Raw genomic sequence first — 17,919 nt, forward strand, 5'->3', positions numbered from 1 at the left:
CCTTCCTTCCTTCCTTCCTTCCTTCCTTCCTTCCTTCCTTCCTTCCTCCTTCCTTCCTTCCTTCCTTCCTTCTTTCCGTCTGTCTTTCTTTCTGTCTTTCTTTCCTTTCACAAGGTCTCGCTCTGTTGTCCAGGCTGGAGTGCAGTGGTGCCGTCATGGCTCACTGCAGCTAGGCATCCTGGGGTAAAGTGATTCCTCCACCTCAGCCCCCTTAGTAGCTGGGATTACAGGCACGTGCCACCATGCCAGGCTAAATTTTGAATTTTCTTGTAGGGGTTTCTCCACGTTGTCCAGGCTGGTCTCGAACTCCTGGGTTCAAGTGATCCCCTGCCTTGGCCTCCCAAAGTGCTGGGGTTATAGACATGAACCACGAGTTTTCTCCTTAATTGAGCAGTGCGTGTGAGTGGGAGATGAGCTAAGGATGTGCTATCCTTTCTACCTACCCCTGTCATCTACTTCTTTCTCCCACCAGACCTCCCTGATGTGAGCACTCACGTCACTTCCTACCTTTATAATTTTCTGTTATGTGTGCTGTCATCTGGCTAATGTCTGCCCCTCACATTTGACTGCAAACTTAAGAGGCCCTAGCTCGGCTGGACTTGTCCCATTCTTTGTCCTTGCCGTACCAGTCCTCTGATGCCTGTAAATGAATGAATGAGTGAATGAATGAATGAACGAACAATCTCACACTTAGCTGTTGATTTCACAGTGCTGCCGCCTTGCTACTTTTAAAATTAGATGCCAACATTACCTTTTTAATTGGGAGATTTTATATAAAAATTCAGGTGTGTGATTTTTCTTGAAAAATCGGAACATTCTGCAACTCAAGATTCAGGAGAGCTCTTGACATCTATTTAAGCGTAGTTGAAAACAAGTGCTCTGACTCATCCCAGCCCTAACCCCTTCATGTCTGTCATCTGCCTGGGCCCTGGAGGCCCAGAATTTACACTTCCTGCTGAATTAATTATGTAACTGTTTGGATTGTAAGGGGACCTGTACATGACTATTATATCCATTCATTCGTTCTTTCATTCACCAGATATTTGAGCACCTACGCATGCTGGCTACTGTGCTAGGTGCTGGGATACAGCAGGGGTAAGATGCGTAGAGTGGAACTTACCATGGGATGGGACTCATGATTTCTAAGGGAGGAATAAATGGTGACAGATGTGATGTTAGGTGACAGGGAAAGGGAGTCACAGCATGGTGATGGGGTTGCCCTCCTGTTGGGGTGTGGGAGGGAAGGCCATTTGAGGAGGTAGCATCGTAGTCAAGGTGGCGGATGCCATGATGGAGCACTGCCCAAGGATGGGAGAACCCTGAGGAACAGAGGTTTTCTTTTAGAGACAGGGTATTGTTCTGTTGCCCAGGGTGGAGTGTCGTGGCACATTCGTAGCTCATGCATGAGATCCTGGGCCCAAGTTCAGCCGGGAACACCTCTTGTCTCAGCCTCCCAAGTAGCTGGGACTACTGGCACTTACCACCACTTCTGGCTAATTTTCTAAAATTTTTTTTTTGAGACAGAATCTTGCTCTGTCACCAGGCGCCAGGCTGGAGTGCAGTGGCGTGATCCTGGCTCACTGCAACCTCCGCCTCCCGGGTTCAAGTGATTCTCCTGCCTCAGCCTCCCGAGTAGCTGGGACTGCAGGTGGACACCACCATACCCAGCTAATTTTTGTATTTTAGTAGAGGCAGGGTTTCACTATGTTGGCCAGGATGGTCTTGATCTCTTGACCTCATGATCCACCCACCTCGGCCTCCCAAAATTTTGGGATTACAGGCATGAGCCACCATGCCCGGCCTTCTAAATTTTTTTTTTTTTTTTTTTTTTGAGATAGGCATCTGACTGTGTTAACCAAGCTGGTATCTATCTCTTGGCCTCAAGTGATCCTTCCACCTCGGCCTTCCAAAGTGCTGGGATTACAGGCATGAGCCACCATGCCTAGCTGAGCATCTTGCTGTGTTAACCAAGCTGGTATCCATCTCTTGGCCTCAAATGATCCTTTGACCTCAGCCTCCCAAAGTGCTGGGATTACAGGCATGGGCCACCATGCCTGGCTGAGCTGAGATTTTGAAGACATTCCAACAGCTCCCCTTTTTGGGGGCCTGCCCCTGGGTGGTGACCCAGTTAGGTGCTTCCTGTTAGTGTTTCATTCTACCTCCATCCATAAAAGATCGTGATCACTTTCCCATTTTACAGATGAGGAAGCTGAGGGTCAGAAATGGGGCTCAACTTTTTTTTTTTTTTGAGATAGAATTTCACTCTGTCACGCTGGCTGGAGTGCAATGGCCCAATCTCAGCTCACTGCAACCTCTGCCTCCCAGATTCAGGTGATGTCCTGTCTCCCAAGTAGCTGGGATTACAGGCATGCACCACCACACCTGGCTAATTTTTGTATTTTTAGTAGAGACGGGGTTTCACTATGTTGGCCAGGAAGGTCTCGAACTCCTGACCTCATGATCTGCCTGCCTTAGCCTCCCAAAGTGCTGGGATTAAAGGCGTGAGCCACCACACCCGACCAGTTTTTGTATTTTCAGTAGACACAGGGTTTCACCATGTTAGCTATGCTGGTCTTGAACTCCAACTCCTGGCCTCGTGATCTACCTGCCTCAGCCTCCCAAAATGCTGGCATTACAGGCATGAGCCATGGCACTCAGCCTATGTAGCTCAGCTTTATTGTGGCCACATAGCAAATCAATGAGAGAATCAGGATTGGAACCAGGGATTTTTTTACTCTAGCAGTTGTACGCTCGATCACTAGATCATTTCTCCGTCTATCCGTTTATCCATCCATACATATGTTTATTGACTTAGCAGCCGCGCGTTACCCACCACATGGAAGGCACTATACCAGGCCCTGGGGTTGCGCTGTACAGATCCGAATCACAGCTGCTGTGGGCGGGAGATTTGGCACAAAGTGGTGGGAGCATCAGTGACAGGGATGGCAGGAAGGGCACCAGTGCTCTATCAGGAGCTTCCTGCTTTGCTCTCTGCTCTCCTTCCAGCCCAGATGCCGCACCTGCCGCTTCCCCTGTGGGGGCTGCTCCTCACCCTCCATCCTGTTTGCCTGGCTTAAGTCTAATACCGTAGTGGGTGTGTTTGTTGAGAGCTTCATGTGTGCCAGGCACTGTGCTAAGGTCTTCCTAGCTGCCTGTCCCCCTGGTGACACAAGAGGAAATGCACATAGACAGTCCAGGGACTGGTCCAGGTCACCTGTGCAGAAGGACAGAGCCAGGATGTGAGCTCACGTTTGTTAAACTGCCCACGTTCGAAGTCAGAGCTTGGAGCTCTGGCATTTCCTCAGAAACGCTTTTTTTTATTTTTTTAAGACAGAATTTCGCTGTGTTGCCCAGGCTGGAGTACAGTGGCGTGATCTTGGCTCACTGCAACCTCCACTTCCTGGGTTCAAGTGATTCTCCTGCCTCAGCCTCCCAAGTAGCTGGAATTGCAGGTGCCTACCACCATACCCGGCTAATTTTTTGTATTTTTAGTAGAGACAAGGTTTCAGTGTATTAGCCAGGATGGTCTTGATCTCTTGACCTCGTGGTCTGCCTGCATCAGCCTCCCAAAGTGCTGGGATTACAGGCGTGAGCCACAGGTGGTACGCCTGGCCCTAGGGGTTTTTTTTTTTTTTTTTGAGACGGAGTCTCGCTCTGTTGCCCTGGCTGGAGGGCAGTGGCGCTATCTCAGCCCCCTGTAATCTCCGCCTCGTGTTCAAGCAATTCTCCTGGCTCAGCCTGCCTAGTAACTGGGATTACAGGCACGCACCACCATGCCTGGCTAATTTTTGTATTTTTAGTAGAGGTGGGGTTTCACCATGTTGGCCGGGTTGGTCTTGAACTCCTGACCTCAGATGATCCACCTGCCTTGGCCTCCCAAAGTGCTAAGATTACAGGCATGAGCCTCTGTGCCCGGCTTACTGTAACCTCTGCCTCCTGTGTTCAAGTGATTCTCGTGCCTCAGCCTCCCAAATAGCTGAGACTACAGGCGTGCTCCACTACACCCGGCTACTTTTAGTAGAGACATTTCACCATATTGACCAGGCTTTTTTTTTTTTTTTGAGACAGAGTCTTGCTTTGTCGCCAGGTGCCAGGCTGTAGTGCAGTGGCGCGAGCTCAGCTCACTGCAACCTTTGCCTCCCGGGTTCAAGCAATGCTCCTGCCTCAGCCTTCCAAGTAGCTGGGACTACAGGCACGCACCACCATGCCCAGCTAATTTTTTTTTTTTTTTTTTAGTGGAGACGGGTTTCACCATGTTGGTCTTGATCTCTTGACCTCATGATCTGCCTGCCTCGGCCTCCCAAAGTGCTGGGATTACAGGTATAAGCCACCGCGTGCGGCCAGGCTGGTCTTGAACTCCCGACCTCAGGTGATTCCAACTGCCTAAGCCTCCCAAAGTGCTGGAATTAGCAGGCATGAGCTACCGAGCCCTTCCTGGAATGTAGTAACCTTTGATTGGCATCCGTTGACGGTGGGAGATTCTGTTTTTACGATCCTTCACTAGGGGAGGGGTCTTGCTGAGCAGTGCCTCTCAAGCTTCCTGGAGACAGACTAGGTGCTTAATGTTTCCAGTCTGTGCTGGATCAGCCCTGTATACAGGTTGTGCTTCATGTTATTATTTGGTTGGATAATAACAGACTCATCTAAACCGTGTTCAGCAAGGTGTTATGTTCAGCACAGGCTCGGATGGAACAGGGATGGCAGGTTGGCAGGTTGTCATCCCCTGAAAAAGTATGAGTTTCTGGGCTTGCGTTCTGTGTACTGTACTTATCAGCCAGCCCCAGTCCGCAGATGCTTTGGGTAGCACCCTTGTAGATCACCTAATCTGGACCCATTCCTTTTTTTTTTTGAGACGAATTCTTGCTCTGTTTCCTAGGCTGGAGTGCAGTGACGCCATTTTGGCTCATTGCAACCTCCACCTGCTGGGTTCAAGCATTCTTCTGTCTCAGCCTCCCAAGTAGCTGGGATTACAGGTGTGAGACACCACGCCCAGCTAATTTTCATATTTTTAGTAGAGATGAGTCTCACCTTACTGGCTAGGCTGGTCTCAAACTCCCAACCTCAGGTGATCCACCTGCCAAAGTACTGGGATTATAGCTGTGAGCCACCATGCCTGGCCTAATCTGGGCCCATTCTTTCATTCTGGAGGTCTAGAGAGGGATAGGGATTGGCTGGAAACCCTGGAGGAAGGGTCTGGAACCCAGGTCTCTGGAGTCTTCATGTACTAAATTGACTCCCCTTGGAGGGTTTCTTTTTGCCTTGGCATTCGAGGGGACCAGAGTATCACCAAGACACACCTTCCCTTTCACTTGACTGAATTTAGGATGCTTTTAGTTGCAAACACTGTAAACCCAGCTCAAAGTGGTTGAAACAAATTGAAATGTCCAAGGGTGGAATTGTCTTCAGGTACTCCTGGGTTGAGGTGTCAAACCAATCCTCCAGGGTTAGGGTTGGGGTTGGAGTTGGGGTTAGGGTTAGGGTTAGAGTTAGCATCTGACTCTATCTAGCTCTCAGATCCTCTTTCTTTTGCATTGATTTTACTGTGAGACTGGCTAGGGTTGGCAGAGATGACCCCAGAGCAGGGGTAGGCATGCTTTTCTGTAAAGGGCCACATAGTAAATATTTGAGGCTTTGCAGGCCATATGGTGTCTGTCTGGTGCAGCAACGTGACTCAGCTCTGCTGTTACAGTATAAAATCAGCAGGACTGGATATGTAAATGAATGCGTATGGCTGTGTGCCAATAAAACTTTATTCATTGACACCGAAATTTGAATTTCTTGTAATTTTTGTGTCTTACAAAATATTCTTCTTTTTTTTTTATTGTAAAAACCATCTGGGTATGGAGACTCATATCTGTAATCTCAACACTTTGAGAGGTTTAGGTGGGAGGATCACTTGAAGCCAAGAGTTTGAGAACAGCCTGGGCAACGTAACGAAACCCCATCTGTATATTTAAAAAAAAAAAAAAGTAAGAGCTATTAGATCACAGGTGGAAGAGGCTGCTGAATTTGGCCTGTGGGCACCGAGCTTCCATCTTCCCAGCTCAGCAAGCATGGCAGAAAGTGTGTCTTTCCCAGTAGTTGGGGGGAAAAGTCCCAGGGCAGACTCTCATTGGACAGACTTGGGTCACATGCCCTTCCTTGAGCCAGTCAGAGGCAGAGGGACTTGGTGCTTTCAGGGGATTGGTCACTGGCAGACACACCCTGAATGCTGAGGGCCGGAAGAGGGGGACACCCAAGGGAAAAGCCACACTGTTGTTGAAGTTGGAGGCAGTGGGTGCCTGATGGGTGGAAGTCACGTAAGCCCTCTGCAGAGGTGGCAGTGGGGCTGGGTTGTTAGCTGTGCCGTAAAAGTGCTTTCTGATTCTTCCAGGTGACAACATCCGGGAATTCTTGCTGAGCCTCAGATACTTTCGAATCTTCATCGCCCTGTGGAACGTCTTCATGATGTTCTGCATGATCGTGTGAGTCCGGCCTGCCCTTCCCCTTTAGTGTCGTCTCCTTAGCCTCATTCTGCAGGATGGCCCACCCAATGGCCACTCTCTGTCCATTGAGTCATCACTTTTGTATTCTGCTTTCTGCTTTTTTTTTTTTTTTTTTTTAAAGATGGAGTCTCTCTCTCTGTTACCCATGCTGGAGTGTAGTAGCTCACTGCAACCTCTGCCTCCCTGCTTCAAGCGATTCTCCTGCCTCAGCCTCCTGAGTAGCTGGGATTATAGGCATCCACCACCACGCCTGGCTAATTTTTGCATTTTTAGTAGACACAGGGTTTCACCATGTTGGTCAGGCTGGTCTAGAACTCCTGACCTCAAGTGATCCACCTGCCTCGGCCTCCCAAAGTGCTGGGATTACAAGCCTGAGCCACCGTGCCCAGCCCTACTTTCTGTTTTCAAAATAAGTGAGGGAACCACTATTCGAAGGGGTTACACTCTGTCTCTGCATCCCCACTGAGCTAGGCTGGAACTTTGATTACAACATGGAGTTCTCCAGCCCCTGGCTATGCCTGGCACCTCTGCAGGGGCTGCCAGGAGATTCTTTCCCTGAGCCCATGGCCCTGTCACCTCTCACCAGCTCTGCTGCATCTGCCGCGGTGGAAAATGTGGTTTAAATTCCAGCATGCTGCCAGATCCTGCTCCAGCTGGGCTGGAAGCCAGCAGAAATGTATTCTGACTTTATTGCTTTAAATTCTGTCTTTTATTTTCTCATTAGGCTGAGAAAACTCAAGCAGATTACCTTTCCATCTGGCATTGGGGCCATAATTCTGATACTACTGTTACTGAATTGTGAGATTTGCTGTAAATGGATTTAGGAACACATTCTATGGGAGAATCTGGTGTTCTTGGCTTCTGTGGGTCCATCCCTGCATACTTCCCCCAAAAAGGAAGAGGACAAAAAGTTGGCTATTCTGAGTAATTGGGACTCCGAATGCGGGGTGGCTGGGTAGCCTGCACCCCATTGGCTGTTTGAGGAGATGCTCCCAGGACATAGGAGAACTGGGGAGGGTGGCATTTCACCCTCACCACGAGGACCACAATGTATTCCCAGAAAGGCTCTTGCCAAGGTATCTTACCTGGCAGAGAGGATCTGAGAGCACGTATGAGGCTTGCCTAGGAACAAAGAAGGCTTGTGAAGAGATCAAGGAACTTGCATGAAAGTGTAGGAAGGGCCAGGTGCGCTCACGCCTGTAATCCCAGCATTTTGGGAGGCCAAGACAGGCGGATCACTGAGGTCAGGAGTTCGAGACCAGCCCGGCCAACGTGGTGAAACCCAAATTAGCGGGGCGTGGTGGCATGTGCCTGTAATGCCAGCTACTCAGGAGGTTGAGGCAGGAGAATCACTTGAACATGGAAGGTAGAGGTTGCCATGAGCTGAGATCACACCACTGCACTCCAGCTTTGGCAACAGAGTAAGTGAGACTTCGTGTCAAAAAAAAATAAGTGTAGGAAGTATAAGCAGGACTCATGGAAAGTGGACCTTCTTCGTGCAGCTTTTGCCTCTCTAGATTTCCTTTCATTCACAAGGATCTGTCCTGGATGATGCTTTGGGGTTACGCCTGAGGTAAGGACAGCCACAGTCCCTGCCCTCAGCAAATGCACTTGATGTGACATAGACAAGCAGGTGGGAAACCGTCAGTTGTGAGGTGGCGCCTGACAGGGGAGCTCCCAGTTTCAAAGGTGGTTGGGGAAAGACTCTCAGAGAAGGTTCTGTTTAAATCAAGACCTAAGTTGGCTGTGGTGGCTCAGGCCTGTAATCCCAGCACTTTGGGAGACCACGGTGGGAGAATTGCATGAGCCCAGGAGTTCCAGATCAGCCTGGGCAACATGGTGAAAACCCCTCTACCAAAAATAAAAAAATTAGCTGAGTGTGGTGGCATGCACCTGTAGTTGCAGCTCCTCGGGAGGCCAAGGTGGGAAGATCACTTGAGCCCTGGAGGCAGAGGTTGCAGTGAGCTCAGATCCTGCCACTGCACTCCAGCCTGGGCAACAGAAGAAGACCTGGTCTCCAAAAAAATAATAATAAATAAATCAAGACCTAAAGGACAAGAAGACGTTTGCAATTTCCAGAGTTGGAGAAAAGCATGGTGGCACAGGAGGTAGCAGGTGCGAAGGTCTTGGGGCAGGGCAGACGTCCGCATGCTTCCCTCATTCTTGTCTTTTCCATTCACCTGCTTGATCATTCTCTCCTGTTTGACCAACATCTTCACTCCCCCGTCTGCCAGCCTGTGACCAGAACAGCAGCGGGGGGGCATCCTCCCAGCTCAGCTTTCCAAGACCAGTGTGGTCTGTAGACCGGGGTCCAAATTTGGTTTCCTGGGGCAGAGTCTGATTGACCCACCTTGGTGTCACTCAGGTCCATTTTGGGTGGGGTTCTTGATTCTGCCCTAACCACTTAGGTCAGGAATCATCAGACCACAGGCCACATCTACCCACTGCCTGTTTTTGTGAATGCATTTCACAGAAGTTCATGTGTGTGGCTGCTTTTGTGCCACAGAGGCAGAGCTAAGTTGTGTGACAGAGACCACCTGGCCTGCAGAGCCAGAACTGGTAGTAAACAGTGGCCTGTTACAAAGAAAATGGTCCTGACCCAGGCCAACGCTTTCACTGGGGGCCATGGGTAAGGGAAGATTCTCTCAAGAAAGGGCTGTCTCGGGGAGGCAGTGTCTGGCTTTCCCAGGATATTAAAAACTGGAAATCGGCCGGGCGCAGTAGCTGATGCCTATAATTTCAGCACTTTGGGAGTCTGAGGCAGGTGGATCACCTGAGATCAGGAGTTTGAGACCAGCCTGGATAACATGGTGAAACTTTGTTTCTACTAAAACTATGAAAAATTAGCCAGGCATGGTGGCGCATGCCTATAATCCCAGCTACTTGGGAGGCTGAGGCAAGAGAATCGCTGAACCCGGGAGGCAGTGGTTGCAGTGAGTGGAGATCGCGCCATTGCACTTCAGCTTGGGCAACAAGAGTGAAACACCATCTCAAAAAAAAAATAACAACAACAACTGGAAATCACCTAAGTGTCCAAGAACAGGGGAAGGATCAGGTAACTTGACAGGATGCCCGTGTGACTGGCTGTTGTGATACCATCACCGATGATGTGCCAGAAGGTTCTGCCTGCATGGGGAAATGAAGCGTTCTGAAAGTGAAGATGTCCGGAGGATATTCATCTGTGCAGCCTGACTTCAGCTATGTAACGGGCATGCAGTAAACATGCAATAAACCCTGAATGAGTGCCTTAAGTACGGGAGTGAAACACCGTTCAGCGAGGGACTTGGAAGGATCCACTCCAGATGGGGTAGAGAGGTGACACCGTAGCAGTTGCTGCGGAAATTGGCAGGGCCTGGGTGGTGTTCACTATTCCCTTTGCCCATTTTTTCTTTTCTTTCTTTTTTTTTTTTTTTTTTTTGAGATGGCGACTCCCTCTCTCACTCAGGCTGGAGTGCAGTGGTGCAGTCTCAGCTCACTGCATCCTCTACTTCCCGGGTTCAAGTGATTCTCCTGCCTCAGCCTCCCAAGGAGCTGAGACTACAGGCACGCACTACCACACTCGGCTAATTTTTATATTTTTGGTGGAGACAGGAGTTTATCCTTTTGACCAGGCTGGTCTCAAACTCCTGACCTCAAATAATACGCCTGCCTCGGCCTCCCAAAGTGCTGGGATTACAGATGTGAGCCTTGCACCCAGCCTCCCTATGCCCCACTTCTGTGTTGTTTGAACTTTGGAAATTTTAAGAAGTCATGAAAAGTCTGAAATACGAGGAGAAACGTCCCTGAGTATTTAGGGATCGGTAACACTGTTAACCTATAACTTACATCAAAACACATCAAAAATATGAATAAATGGATAGCTATATGGATAGGCATGTGGTACAGCAAAGTGCTGATTGCAGAATGTAGGTGGTGGTGGTGTTTCAACAGAACTGTTCTGTGTGTTGAAATTTTCATAAAATGAGAGGAAAAGTTGGGAGAAAATGAACCATTGAGAGGGTTTGCAAGTAAAAAGCAGAAGTCTGTCTTCATAATCCAGTGTTTTATAGAATATTCACAGATTATGCAGCCACCATCTCTGTCCAATTTCAGAACATTTTTATCAACTCAGAAAGAAACCGCGTTCCCATTGGCTGTGATCACTCCCCATTCCCCCTCCCCCAGACCTTGGCAACCACTAATCGACTTCCTGTCTCTGTGGATTTGCTCATGTGGACAGTTGATATAAATGGAGTCATATGCCGTGTGGCCTTTCGTGTCTGACTCCTCTCAATCAGCATCATGATTTTAAGGTTCATCCACGTTTTCGCATGGAGCAGTGCTTCATACCTTTTCATGGCAGAATCGTATTCTCTTGTATGACTCATTTTCCATCTGTCAGTTGATGGATAGTTGGGATGTTAGTATATTTTAGCTATATGAATAATGCTGACAGGAACATTCATGTACAAGTTTTTGTGCAGATTTGTTTTTGGTTATCAGCTGTGTAGGAGTGAAACTGCTGGGTTGTATGATCACTTTACGTTTATAATTTTCTTTGGTTTTTTTTTTTGGAGACAGAGTCTTGTTCTGTCACCCAGGCTGGAGTGCAATGGCACATTCGTGGCTCACTGCATTCTCCACCTCCCAGGTTCAAGCGAGTTTTCCTGTCTTAGCCTCCTGAGTAGCTGGAATTACAGGACTACACCCCCAAGCCTGGCTACCAGCTAATTTTTGTATTTTTAGTAGAGATGGGTTTTACCATGTTGACCAGGCTGGTCTCGAACTCCTTACCTCGAGCAATCTGCCCACCTCAGCCTCCCAAAATGCTGAGATTAAAGACGTGAGCCACTGCACCCGGCCTGCGTTTATTCTTTTGAGAAAACACCAGACTGTTTTCCAAAGTAGCTGCAACATTTCACATTCCTACCCAGATCCCACGAGGGCTACACTTCCTCCGTATCCTTGTCAACACTGGCACAGACAGAGTCTCACTGTTTCCCAGGCTGGAGTACAGCAGCAAAATCTTGGCTCACTGCAACCTTTGCCTCATGGGTTCAAGCCATCCCCTGGCCTCAGCCTCCTAAGTAGCTGGGACTACAGGTGTGCACCACCACACCTGGCTAACTTTTGTATTTTTTGTAGAGACTGGGTTTTGTCGTGTTGCCCAGTTTGGTCTCGAACTCCTGGCCTCAAGTGATCCACCCACCTCAGCTTCCCAAAGTGCTGGGCTCATAGGCATGAGCCACCGTGCCCAGCCAGTTTGAAGGTTTGACTCGAATTTTCCCTGATGGTTAGTGATATTGAACATATTTTCATGTACCTGTTGGTGATTGGTACATCTCCTTTGAGGAAATGTATTAAGATTCTCTGCCCTTTTTTTTTTTTTTGAGACGGAGTTTCGCTCTTGTCACCCAGGCTGGAGTGCAATGGCGCGATCTCGGCTCACCGCAACCTCCGCCTCCTGGGTTCAGGCAATTCTCCTGCCTCAGCCTCCTGAGTAGCTGGGATTACAGGCACGCGCCACCATGCCCAGCTAATGTTTTGTATTTTTAGTAGAGACGGGGTTTCACCATGTTGACCAGGATGGTCTCGATCTCTTGACCTCGTGATCCACCCGCCTCGGCCTCCCAAAGTGCTGGGATTACAGGCGTGAGCCACCGCGCCCGGCCGATTCTCTGCCCTTTTTAAAAATTGGGTTATTGCTGATCCGTAAGGGTTCTTTGTGTATTCTCAGCATTAGTCCATTATCACACGTGCGTTTTGCAAGCGTTTTCTCCCATTTGATATGCTGTCTTTTCACTTTCTTGATGGTGTCATTTGAAGCACAAAAGTTTTTTATTGTGACTGGCCAGGCGCAGTGGTTGACACCTATATTCCCAGCACTTTGGGAGGCCGAGGCGGGCAGATCACCAGAGGTCAGGAGTTTGAGACCAGCCTGATGTCCAATATGGTGAAACCCCATCTCTACTAAAAGTACAAAACGTAGCCGGGCATGGTGGTGTGCGCCTGTAATCCCAGCTACTCGGGAGGCTGAGGCAGGAGAGTTGCTTAAACCCAGGATGTGGAGGTCGCAGTGAGCCAAGATTGTGCACTCTAGCCTGGGCGACAGAGTGAGACCTTGTCTCAAAAAAAAAAAAAAATGTTTTTTATTGTGATGAAATTTAGTTTATTGTTTTTCTTTTTGTTACTTGTGCTTTGAGTATTATAGTTAAGAAATCATTGCCTAATCCAAGGTTACAAAGATATACACATAAATTTTCTTCCAAGAGCTTTGTAGTTTGGATTTTTGTAGTTAGGTCTGTGATTCAGTAGTTAATTTTTTTTATATGGTATAAGGCAATCAAACTTTATTCTTTTGCATGAAGAAATCCAGCTGTTTCTGCACTCTTATTTTTCAGATAACCTTTTTATTTTGGAATGAGTTTAGATTTGTGGAAATGTTGCAAAGATAATACCAAAAGTTCCTATATATATCATTTGTGTAACAGCTTTACCATGTTCCCTTAGAGGGTGGTGGTGTTGGCTGGGTGCAGTGGCTCATGCCTCTAATCCCAGCCCTTTAGGGGGTCAGGGCAGGTGGATCACTTTGAGGTCAGGAGTTCAAGACCAGCCCGTGCAACATGGCGAAACCACGTTTCTACTAAAAATGGAAAAATTAGCCTGGCTTGGTGAGGAGCACCTGTAATTGCAGCTGCTCAGTAGCCTGAGGCAGGAGAATGTCTGGGACCTGGGATGCGGAGGTTGCAGGGAGCCGAGGTCGCACCACCGCACTCCAACCTGGGCGGCAGAGCAAGACTCTGTTTCAAAAAAAAAAAAAAAAAAAAAGAGTATATACTTCTAATTGTGTAGTTTAATGTTGTTAATTATATTCACAGGTAGATTACAGGTTACTTTGAAAAATCAGACAAGTGGCCAGGCGGGGTGGCTCATATCTGTAATCCCAGCACTTTGGGAGGCCAAGGCAGGCGGATCATGGGGTCAGGATTTTGAGACCAACCTGACCAACGTAAAGAAGCCCTGTCTCTACTAAAAATACAAAATTAGCCGGGTGTGGTGGCGCATGCCCGTAATCCCAACTACGCAGGAGGCTGAGGCAGGAGAATCCCTTGAACCTGGGAGGCGGAGGTTGCAGTGAGCTGAGGTCATGCCATTGCACTCCAGCCTAGACAACAGGAGCAAAACTCCATCTCAAAAAAAAAAAAAAAAAATCACGTAAAGTTTTCTAAGTAATAGTCGTGTAAAATAATCTCTGACAATATTTTTAGATCACCGCCTATCCTTATGGATATTTCTGCCCTCTGACTTCTCCAGGCTGTTCGGCTCTTGAATCCCAGCGATGGAACCAGGAACTCACCTTCCCGGGATGCTGAGTCTGCGTTCCTCCATTCCTGATGACTGCAAGAATGTTTTTGACCAGAAAATTGACAACCATCCCAGAAAAAGCCCAAGCTCGTGGTGGGTGGAAAAATGTTCGCTGAGATGTGCATGGTTTCCCAGCTACATCCCTGTTTTCAAAGATGGTTTCACTTTGGTCTCTGACTTGGAATGCTGTCTACTGAAGGGGTTTCAGGGGGGTTGATCTAAAGGGCTGTGATGAAGTTGCATTCCCCATAGATAAATGAAACAGCATTTCCATCCAGAGATCTGAGCAGAAAGGTTGGCTTTTAAGTTTAACACAGCTGCGTTTTTGGACGTTCAGTGTTACTGGCTGAGTCTGATAGCCTCTGGGCCCAGCCAGAGGCCCTGTTAACAAATTCCTTTCTCATCCCGACAGGGTCGGCCTGCTTGGCCATCAGTACAGCTGCGATTAACCCTAAGGCTTTAAGGAACCGGCCACCTGTATCAGGGACACCAACTTTCCTGTTTAGACACTAAATTGTTAGCAAGAGGGTTGAGCTGGTTCCCCGTGAAGTATTTTACAGAAAACGTGGAACAGTTGTGGGGGTGTTAAGATTTGCTCTGCCTTGAACCCTTTGTTATAAATAAAATGACTTTGGGAGCCATTCATTGTACAGCTGCAGGAATGAGAGTGATTTTATGATGTGGTGACACTGGGACCATGTTCTAAAACCTTGGGTTACTGAGTCTGCTTTTTGAGTGGATGATTTTGAAGTGGAAAACCCAGGGGTCTCCATCTAGGAAATACAGCATTTTCCAGAAGCTTCTTGGAAAGGGAATCCTGGTTTTGTTGCCAAAATGAAACACCCAGGGTTGGCACTGAATCCCACAGCTGTGTGATTTGTCTGTTGAATTTTTTGTTTGTCGGGTTTTTTTATTTGTTTATACCAATAAGAATGAGCCGGAATGCTGGAGATTTTTGAAATCCTGACTTGGAGGTAAACCTGGAGGAAGGGAAAAACATAAATATGCAGGCTTTTAGGAGTGAGTAGCCTTGAAAATAAACCTCATTTCTAAAAAGGACCTTTTGTTTATACTTTTTTCTTTTTTGTGACCAGGAAGTTAATTTCCAATCTGAGTCCTTTTGAATTACCCCATGGGAAACACCTAGGATTCATTTCGGAGGCTGTCAAAGTAGAGTTGGTGGTAGAATTTCTTTTTTGGATTTAGCTCAATAAATGATGGTCAAGAGGGCTTGGGTTCAGTGACTCATGCCTGTAATCCCAGCACTTTGGGAGACCAAGGTGGGCAGACCACTAGCCTGGCCAACGTGGTGAAACCCCATCTTTACTAAAAATCCAAAAATTAGCCAGACGTAGTGGTACACACCTATAATCCTAGCTACTCGGGAGGCTGAGGCACGAGAATTGCTTGAACATGGGAGGCAGAGGTTGCAGCAAGCCAAGATTGCGCCACTGCACTTCAGCCTGGGCAAGAGAGTGAGACTCCGTCTCAAAAAACAAAAGGAACGAGCAAGTGGAATTTTGACTGCAGCTGCTCCTGAAAGTATTGAGAGTCATTGCTAATGGTGGGCTGTTGCTAGACCAGGGTCAAGTCCACTTTTGCTGCTTCTCAGCTTGTGGAATTCTTCTTGATCACTTCCGTCATTCATTTCCTTGCCAAAGCCCAGCCAAGCATCACCCCATGGTCTGTAAGGAGATCGGAGCTGCTGGGTCTGGCTTTGCCGAGGCCGGTGTCCTTATCAGAACAGGCATGCTGAGATCTTGGCTGAGTCTCTCGCAAGCCAGATGAATGGTGTGAAGAAACCTTCCTGCCTTATTCAGACTGGCGCTGAGGTCTCAGTGAGTCGAGGCGTTTGTCCATGATGGTGATGAGTCGTGCTCTCAGAAGAGAATGCTGTCATTGAGGTTTTGTTTCGATAGTCTTATTTTTCTCCAGAGAACTGTTATCTCATTGTTAATAATAGCAGTATGGCTTTTGCAGATGCTGGTTGGTGGCTGCTGTACATTTTAAAAATGGAATCTCATGGATGTGTCTCTTCAGGAAGCTTTTCAAGAACCTTCACTGGCACCAGAGGTTATTAGAATGTGAGGTTTGGGTGCCTCGAGTTTTCACAGTGTTTAAGCACTAATGTTCTGGGCCAGTTAGGTGTGAGTTCAAATCCCATCTCAGCTCATTCTAACTGGGAATTTGGCTAATTGCTTTCCCCTCTCCAAGCCTCAGTTTCCACGTCTCTAAAATGGGCCTGCAAGTTACGTGTGCCTAAGGTCGTTGTAGGTTTCAATGAACTCGAATGTGGCTGAGTGCCTGAGAGCGCCTGTTGCTGTGGGTGTTAATACCATGTGTGTTTTCTGTCTTCTCGTCCACTTTCTTTTGTGCAGTCTGCACACGCACCATTAAAGGCTGATCAGCATTTTAGAAAATTGCAACCAGGCCGGTGCAGTAGGTGCCTCACGCCCTAAATCCCAGCATTTTGGGAGGCTGAGGTAGGCAGATCACCTGAGGTCAGGAGTTTGAGACCAGCCTGGCCAACATGACAAAACCCCATCTCTACTAAAAAATACAAAAAGTAGCCAGGCATGGTGGTGCACGCCTGTAATCCCAGCTACTTGGGAGGCTTAGGCAGGAGAATCACTTGAACCCTGGAGGCGGAGGTTGCAGTGAGCAGAGATCACACCACTGCACTCCAGTCTCAGTGACAAAAGTGAAACTCCATCTCAAAAAAAAAAAAAAATCGCAAACAATTTCCAACATGGTAAGCCTTTTCCTCTCTTCACCATCTCCATCCAGCATTTTCTTTATTCCTGTATGCATGTTTTGAGAGAGGATAAGGAAGGATGGGTTCTGCGTTTTTCTTTTTTCCTTTGAGACAGAGATTCACTCTGTTGCTAGGCTGGAGTGCAGCGAAACAGTCTCGGCTCACTGCAACCTCTGCCTCCCAGGTTCACATGATTCTCCTGCCTCAGCCTCCCGAATGCTGGGATTGTAATTCATGCCACCACGCCCAGCTAATGTTTGTATTTTTAGTAGAGACGGCATTTCACCATTTTGGCCAGGATGGGCTCAATCTCTTGACCTCGTTATGTGCCCACCTTGGCCTCCTAAAGTGCTGGGATTGCAGGCATGAGCCACCAGGCCCAGCCAGGTTCTGCTGTTTTCAGTTTAGCATCATTTTCTTCCCACTTGCTGTGTTGCTAGGGAGTTGTTACTGTTCTCATTTTTGCTTATGGTGCAGTGTCAGTAAATCGGTCCTTAGCCACCTTCTTGCTGGACTTGGTTTGTATTTTGTCCACTGTGATAAAGGCTGCCTCTGGCACCAGTGTTGTGGTCTTCATTGGCTTCTATTGTGATGTTAATTTCCTTGGGGCATATAACCCTGGAGGGGTCCATAATATCCTTACCATGGATGTGGCTTTAAGTGGCTTTTGTTTGTTAAACTTTGTTTGAAAAACTCTTTTTAGGCTGGGTGCAGTGTCTCATGCCTGTAATCTCAGCACTTTAGGAGGCTGAGGTGGGTGGATCACTTGAGGCCAGGAATTCAAGACCAGCCTGGCCAGTATGGCGAAACCCCATCTGTACTGAAAATACAAAAATTAGCGGGGTGTGGTGGCACGCTCCTGTAATCCCAGCTACTCAGGAGGCTGAGGCAGGAGAATCGCCTGAACCCAGGAGGCGGAGGTTGCAGTGAGCCAAGATCGTGCACTCTAGCCTGAGTGACAGAACGAGACCCCTGTCTCAAAAAAAAAAAAAAAAAAAAAAAGTTAACTGCTAATGCATGTTCATTGAAGAAAACTCATCAAATGCATATTTGCTAGAAGAAGAAAAATGAATCATCCACAATCACATTCCCCTGAGAACATTACCCTAAGTACACATCCTTCCAACCTTTCTTCTGTACATAATCATTTGGGTGTGCTGTATACATTTTCTCTTGGCAATGTTATCTTAGTATCTTGCAGTGAGGGTTTCTCACCTTATACTATAACCATACTTCCATATCCTCAAATACATTGTTTACTAAAATATCCTTTCTTTTTCTTTTCTTTTTTTTTTTTTTTAAAGACAGGGTCTCACTCTGTTGCCCAGGCTGGAA

The 17,919-nt window shown here is 47.7% G+C and overlaps 1 protein-coding gene and 1 long non-coding RNA gene across 3 annotated transcripts in view; both read left to right on the forward strand.

Moving 5' to 3' along the window:
* SMIM7 (small integral membrane protein 7) overlaps positions 1-14,879 on the forward strand; it is a 16,094-nt gene extending 1,215 nt beyond the window's left edge. The window contains exons 4-5 of one of the 2 annotated variants that reach the window (XM_032268679.1): positions 6,374-6,464; positions 13,779-14,879. In XM_032268679.1, the coding sequence (XP_032124570.1) occupies positions 6,374-6,464; positions 13,779-13,794 (107 nt within the window). In that variant the 3' untranslated portion in view covers positions 13,795-14,879. Of the gene's footprint in view, positions 1-6,373; positions 6,465-7,209; positions 7,765-13,778 lie in introns of those variants that run through there. The other variant, XM_032268680.1, reaches the window with a different exon arrangement.
* The window catches only part of LOC116543255, a 24,590-nt gene extending 6,672 nt beyond the window's left edge, over positions 1-17,918 (forward strand). Inside the window, exon 3 of the long non-coding RNA XR_004265520.1 lies at positions 17,889-17,918. This is a non-coding gene — a long non-coding RNA (uncharacterized LOC116543255). The remainder of the gene's footprint in view (positions 1-17,888) is intronic.
* The last annotated feature ends 1 nt before the right edge of the window (position 17,919 follows it).

Source organism: Sapajus apella, unplaced genomic scaffold (genome assembly GCF_009761245.1).
Source record: "Sapajus apella isolate SASKATOON/1434 unplaced genomic scaffold, GSC_monkey_1.0 scaffold185, whole genome shotgun sequence".
NCBI classification, from domain to species: Eukaryota; Metazoa; Chordata; class Mammalia; order Primates; family Cebidae; genus Sapajus; species Sapajus apella.